At 53.1% G+C, this 6872-nt stretch overlaps 1 protein-coding gene across 1 annotated transcript; it reads left to right on the top strand.

Annotated features, from left to right (window-relative positions):
• Window positions 1-555: 555 nt before the first annotated feature.
• On the top strand, window positions 556-6716 carry IK (IK cytokine, down-regulator of HLA II; the record flags this gene model as incomplete). The annotated part of the gene is made up of 14 exons (XM_009073663.1): window positions 556-616; window positions 848-940; window positions 1356-1415; window positions 2407-2574; window positions 2658-2772; window positions 2983-3053; window positions 3162-3208; window positions 3443-3606; window positions 3728-3836; window positions 4635-4674; window positions 4995-5214; window positions 5541-5559; window positions 6304-6398; window positions 6643-6716. Coding segments are annotated over exons 2-14 (1238 nt in total), but the record flags the coding sequence as incomplete, so codon positions are not given.
• Between the last annotated feature and the right edge of the window lie 156 nt (window positions 6717-6872).

Genomic DNA, 6872 nt, shown 5'->3' with positions numbered 1-6872 from the left:
AGGGCGGTCCTGGGGGTGCGGGGACGGGACACCCCCGGGGAGGTGCTGCGACACCCCCGGAGGGGTGCAGAGCCGCGGGGGTTGGGGGGTGGTAGGTGACGCAGTGGCATTGGGACGTCTTTGTCCTGTGTGCCCTGGTGAGGTCACCCCGGGGGCAGCAGGATGGGGTCAGGGGCGCAGAGTCGGGGTGGACAGTACTCCCTTCCCTGTTCCTGGGCTGGACTGGATACTGCTAGTGGAGTTGAACACTGTCTCCTTCCCAGTTCCTGGGCTGGGGTGGACACTGCTCCCTTCCCAGTTCTTGAGTGGCGGTGGACACTGCTTTCTTCCCTGTTTCTGAGCTGGGGTGAACACTGTTCCCATCCGTGTTCTTGGGCTGGGGGTGGACACTATGCTCTTTGCAGTTATTGGGACTGGGTGGACACTGCTCCTTTCCTGATTCCTGAGCTGTGGTGGACACTGCTTCCTTACCATTGCCTGAGCTGGGACCAGGCTGGGCTGGGGTGAGGCCATGCATGCAAACTGAACTCTTTCTCTCTTGTCCCCCAGATGAACCGTTCTCCAACCCTCTGGCCCCTGATGGCCACGATGTGGACGATTCACACTCCTTTCACCAGTGAGTACAGCACTGAGCTGACACGGGGGCAGTGGGATGACACTGGACCAGCACTATGTGACCCCAGACCCATTCCCATCTGGATGCTGGGAGTTGCTGGTGTAGCCCATCCTTCAGGTTCCCTCCATGGGGGCCCTGTGCTCATCACACAGGAGCTGCTGCTTCCTGGGAAGTTGTTGAGCATTGAAGCCCTATGGGGAAGACATCTCTTGTTCCCTCTCTCCCTTGCAGGTCCAAGCTGACAAATGAAGACTTCAGGAAGCTTCTTATGACCCCGCGGGCTGCGCCAACATCTGCACCACCCTCCAAATCTCGCCACCATGAGTGAGTAGAGCTCTGTTTCACAGGACCATGCGATAATCCATGGCCACTTTCCCTCTGGGGCTCCATGCCTGGCTGACCCTGTCCCCCTGCACTCTGCAGTGGAGTATCTACAGGGGATTTTGCCAATGAGCATCTGAAATGGATAAGCAGGTGGATCAGGGCTGCTGCAAATAACAGAGTGAGGCTTTCTGTTAAGACACTCTGCAGGAGGCAAATTCGGGTTTTGTTTGAAGAAAATCAGAGCTTTCCCATCCTCTCCAATGCAGACAGAGTGGAATTAGGGAGAAACTAGGGAGAGAGACTGTGCTGTCTCCCTCATGGTCCATCTCTGAGTGCCTCAGTGCCCTGCTGTTCTCTCCATCTTCAGTCTACGTTGCTCTGCAGACTGTTCATGTGTTTTCTCACCATTTTCCAGGATGCCCCGGGAGTATAACGAGGATGAAGATCCAGCTGCTCGCAGGAGGAAGAAAAAAAGGTAAATGGGGAAAGCAGTGTTTTTGGGAAAGGTGAAGGTTCCGCACGGGGAAGCAAGCGGCCGACTCCGTGTGGGTGATACAGCAAGCTCCATCTTTACTGTCCGACAGGCTCTTTTTTATACAGTGCAGAAGCAGGCATACAATTATCCATCATTTTTAATTGGCTAGGCTCTAAAGATAGCATTCAGGTACTCCCCTTACTCACAGCTGCAGCTGTGAGGCTTATCTCCTGCTTTCCCAGGCTTGGGTGCATTCCTAGCTGTTTTTCTCGAACCTGTTTGTTTCACCCTCAAGGACGAGTTACCCCTGCCATCTGCCATCTGCCCAGCTGAGTTACTCTTTATCTATATATAAGTTACTATCTCCAGAGCCTTGCTTGTACACACTGCATTCCCAGGTGCGTTCCCAGGACTGTGTCTGTACTTTCCCAGGGGACTGTGGCCTAGCTCTTTTTGGCCTTCCCCAGGATTATATCCCTGCTCTCTTAGCCATTCTCTAACACAGTGTATCAGGGCTTGTTGTTATACATCATGTCTCTTTTGTGGAAGCAGCTTCTGAACTTTTGGGGCTGCCAAAGAGGACCCTGAGTGGATTGTTTTGGAGCTTTGGAGAAGAGCTCAGCCTGAGGGACTGTCACTGCCTGTGGGAACAGCTGAGGGAGGGTGGCAGCAGGATGAGGGTGAAGCTGCACCTGTGGAAGAAGCAGGAGAGGCTCTGTGGTTGTGTGATGGAGCAGGGCAGTGGTCACTGTCCTTTGGGGCACATCTATGCAGCCTTTGGAAGAGAAGACTGAGCTTTTCTTAGTTGACCTCAGTACAGCAATTTCCTCTTCTCTGGTGTCCTACAAATGTGTTGCACGTTTTTGCTCCAGTATGTTTTTGGGGAAGGGGTTGGAAGCAGAACAGGCCTGTGTGGGCCTTCAGGGCCTGTTACGTGATCTCAGAAACACAAATTTATCACTCTTAACCCCGACGTGTTCTCTCCCCACAGCTACTACGCAAAGCTGCGGCAGCAGGAGATCGAGCGCGAGAGGGAACTGGCTGAGAAGTACAGAGACAGAGCCAAGGAGAGAAGAGATGGAGTGAACAAAGATTATGAGGAGACAGAACTGATTAGCACAACTGCCAACTACAGGGCTGTGGGGCCCACGGCCGAGGCGTACGTGAGCTGTGGTGGGGCCTGGGCTTGCCAGGCTGATCCACAGGGGCTGGCTGCTAACTGCCTCCATTCCCCTTCCACAGGGATAAATCTGCTGCAGAGAAGAGGAGACAGCTGATCCAGGAGTCCAAGTTCTTGGGTGGTGACATGGAGCACACTCACTTGGTGAAGGGTCTGGACTTTGCGCTGTTGCAGAAGGTGCGTGTGGACACCACTGTGCTGCTCTTCTGCACTGTTCCCTCCCACGGGCAGAGAGTTGGTGTCACTGCTTCAGTCTTGTCAGCATGGATTTCCCTTTCTAGGAGGGGTTACTGAAGGGTCAGGGAGCTGCTTGAAGTGGCTCACTGGTTCTGATGGGCAGCAGTGGCATGGGGTGGGCTGTAATGTGTGGATGTGCTTCACATCCAGGTACGGGCTGAGATCGCCAGCAAGGAGAAGGAAGAGGAGGAAATGATGGAGAAGCCTCAGAAGGAAACCAAGTGAGTGGTTGAGGACTTTGCACTCCTGAGTGCAGCTGCCTTCCAGAGAGGAGAATGCAGAGAAGGTTTTTGCTTGGCATAATGCTTCTGTTTTGTGTTTCTGTTCAGGAAGGATGAAGATCCTGAGAACAAAATCGAATTTAAGACCCGTCTTGGTAAGACTGTGTGGATGTGACTGTTCCACACCTTGTGTTGTGCTGTGAATGTGGAGAAATCCTGGAGGGTAAAGGGAGGAATGAAAATCTTTAGTCATTGAAGAGGGAGAGTCCAGGATTTGAGGGCTGGAGGAAGTGTGTCCCTTAGGAGGCGAGTCTCCTGTTGCTGACAAACTGAACATGCTTCACTCTGGGCTTTTCCATTGCTTTCCCACACTTTTCCTTCCTCTCCAGGCCGCAACATCTACCGCATTCTGTTCAAGAACAAGACCTATGAGCGGAATGAGCTGTTCCTTCCGGGCAGAATGGCCTATGTGGTGGATCTGGATGATGAATATGCTGACACCGACATCCCGACCACACTGATCCGCAGCAAGGCTGACTGCCCCACCATGGAGGTACCCAGCTGGCTCCCAGCCTGCCTGACCTCACTGCTCTGAACTGGCCAGAGCAGGTTTTTCTTTGTAAGGTTTTTCCTTGTAAGGGAGCAGGATGCTTCCTCATGAATTTCCCTTTCAGGCACAGACCACACTGACCACCAATGACATTGTCATCAGCAAGCTGACACAGATCCTCTCCTATCTCAGACAAGGAACTCGCAACAAGAAGCTCAAGAAGAAAGACAAAGGTAGGAGCTGAAGGGATCTGAATAGTAATACTTTAGTGCTTGGATCATATCCCAAGGGAATTTGGTTTGGGGGTTTCCCCTGTGCCATGAAAGGTGGGCTTAGAGCAACTTCCTGAGCTCTGTGTCCTTGTTGGAGTGGGATCTGGACCCGGAGTAACGATGAGTCTGAATATGAGTATGGTCGGTCTCCCTTAGTACTTACAAGATATGTATAGATATTCACACAGTGTACGCGAACGCAGCGGATACATGATTGGTTTATTGCCCTTGTCCAAGTGTCCAGGGCAAACTTATGATTGGTGCAAGCAGGTGTCTGTCCACATTCCAGGATGTTCTCAGGAATTCCAGGGAGCTTGTTGACACCAGACTCAGAGCCGGTCAGAGCCAGCTCTGCCAGGCAGAGCTTGCTCCTTATCAGCAGGTTCAAGGCTCGGTCACAGCTGCTGTAGGCCTTACATCACACTACAAGCTGGGTTGTCAGCTCCAAGGAAATCACGTCCCTTTTCGCAGAGCCATTCCTCCACATGTCCTGAAGGCAGGAGCACATGGGACAGGCTGCTGGCAAAGGAGAGCTGTAAGAGTGCCTTGTGCTGCTCTGCTCTTCCCAATGAAGGCCCAGTTCCTTGGGAAAATGTCCCCTGCTGGGGGAAGCACACAACTTCCTGAGGGGACAAAATATGATGTGGTGACATCCTCTGGGGCTGCCACTTTTGAGGCTTGGAACCTGGACTGGGGACAGGGAAACAGCACAGGTAGCAGGGCAGATAATGTACTTCTCACTACTGTTTGTCCTTGTAGGGAAGCTGGATGAGAAGAAACCTCCTGAAGCTGATATGAAGTAAGTGCCTCCCTGCTCACAGGCTGTGGGGTCACAGCTCTTAAGGAATGTCAGGTTTGGAGAGGGCTGGGTGGGGAGCTGCTGGATGTGCAATTTGTGGGACAAGGCTGGAGGCAAGCTCTGGTTTGGATTTCAGGCTTGAGACAGGCAAGGGCTGGTACCCTGGACCACAGGACCAAAGCCAGTTCCACAACATTTGGTGTCCTTAGCAGTCAGTGCTGGTGCTGTGTGCTCTGTTAGCAGGTTCCAGTCCACAGGGAGCTGGTTGTGGCCTCTGCTCCTGCAGCACCCATAACTGCAGGCTCTTTTCCCACTTGTAGCATCTTTGAAGACATTGGGGATTATGTGCCCTCCACTGCCAAGATGCCACGGGACAAGGAACGGGAGAGGTACCGGGAGAGAGAGCACAACAGGGACCGGGAGCGTGACAGGGACCGGGACAGGGACAGGGAACGCGATCGGGACAGAGAGCGTGACCGGGAGAGAGAGGAGGAGAAGAAGAGGCACAGCTACTTTGAGAAGCCCAAGGCTGATGATGAGGTGAGCCTCTGCACCTGAAGGACTGTCCCACCTGATGTCTGCCCTTTGGGGAGTGCATCTGTGAGGTTGAGGGAGGTCACCCTGGTGGATTTGGATGTCTCTGGTCCACGTGCCAGTGTCAGCTCTTGCTGAGCTCTGTCCCCAGGAGCTGCTGCACCACTGGGTGCTTGTCCTCCTTCAGCAAGTGAGGCAGGAGCAGCATAAACCTTTGTGGTTCAGTTCTGAGGGCTTGGTGGAGTCTTAAAGCAGAGCTGCACGTCATGCAGCACTGTCACTTGCCTGTCTTCACTCTTCGAGTGTGACACCATGTCTCTCTCTCTTTGCAGCCCACAGACATGGACAAAGGTGAGTCAAGTGCTGTGGACACCTGAATGAGGCTGTATGGGGTTCAGGATTTCAGAACCACTTGGCCCACTAGTCTCTGTGAGCTCCTGTTCTCCCAGAGACCCTGAGGGAATTGCCATGAGGCTTTGGGAGTGAAGAATCTTATGCATATGGACTGTGCAGAGGCAGCAGAGCAGCTCAAACAGCCTTGTGCTGCCTGTAAGATGAGGAGGATTCTGTGGAGAAGGCTCTGGGCTCCTCATTGTTGCCTTCCAGCACTTAGAGGGTTTATAAAAAGTAGGGAGAGTGACTTTTTATATGGGCAGACTGATAGGACAAGGGGAACAGTTTTAAACTGAAAGAGGAGAAATTCAAATTAGATATTAGGAAGAAATTCTTCCCTGTGAAGGTGGTGAGGCACTGGCACAGTTGCCCAGGAAAGCTGTAGCTGCCCCATCCCTGGAAATGTTCCAGGCCAGGTTGGAGGGGGCTTGGAGAAACCTAGGCTAGTGGAAGGTGTCCCTGCCCATGGCTGGGGATTGAGAATGACCTGAGCTTCGAGGTCCCTTCCAACCCAAACCATTTTGAAGATTCCAGATCTCCTAGGATCAGCCCATTCCTGCCTGTGCCAAACTGGTTTGCTGCTCCTCTCCTACCTCACGTGCAGCCTGTCCTGCCTGTTACTCCATCCCAAGGGAGCTCTGCCCAGCCCCACAGTGAGCTGTTCTTCCCCCAAAATTTAACTTGCTGCTCTCTCTACCCCAGGCCCTGGCTCAGCCAAGGAGCTTATCAAATCCATCAACGAGAAGTTTGCTGGAGCTGCTAGCTGGGAAGGAACAGAGGCATATCCTTTACTGTCTGTGCCAGCCTGGCTGGCTGTGGGGCCTGGCTGCCCTTGCAGGCAGGCACTGCATGTGGGGCTGTGCTGCCTCACCTGGGAGCAGGGAAATTCCATCCAAACCTTGCTGCTCCTATACCAAACATGAGCTCTGCACCTTCCCATTGGGTTCTGTTGGGGCAGGAGGGGATTTTCAGGCTGGTTGTGCCCAGCCTGTAGCTGTACAGCTTGCGGTGGTACTTTCCTTGACTCTTGTCACCTTAAAGAAGCCAGAAGACAAGAAGCAGCTGGGGGACTTCTTTGGCATGTCCAACAGCTATGCAGAGTGTTATCCTGCCACGTAAGGAACAGTGGGGTGGGAGCAGGGTGTGCTGAGGGGAGTGGGGTGTGCTGAGGGGCTGCTGTTCTCTGGTAGCAAGAAGATGAGCAGCAGCCCCACTACTTCCTGAGGGATAGATACTGTTGCAGTATACATATAAGAATATATATATATATA

Source organism: Acanthisitta chloris, unplaced genomic scaffold (genome assembly GCF_000695815.1).
Source record: "Acanthisitta chloris isolate BGI_N310 unplaced genomic scaffold, ASM69581v1 scaffold33514, whole genome shotgun sequence".
Lineage (NCBI taxonomy): Eukaryota > Metazoa > Chordata > Aves > Passeriformes > Acanthisittidae > Acanthisitta > Acanthisitta chloris.
This window is presented reverse-complemented; position numbering and strand designations above follow the sequence as displayed.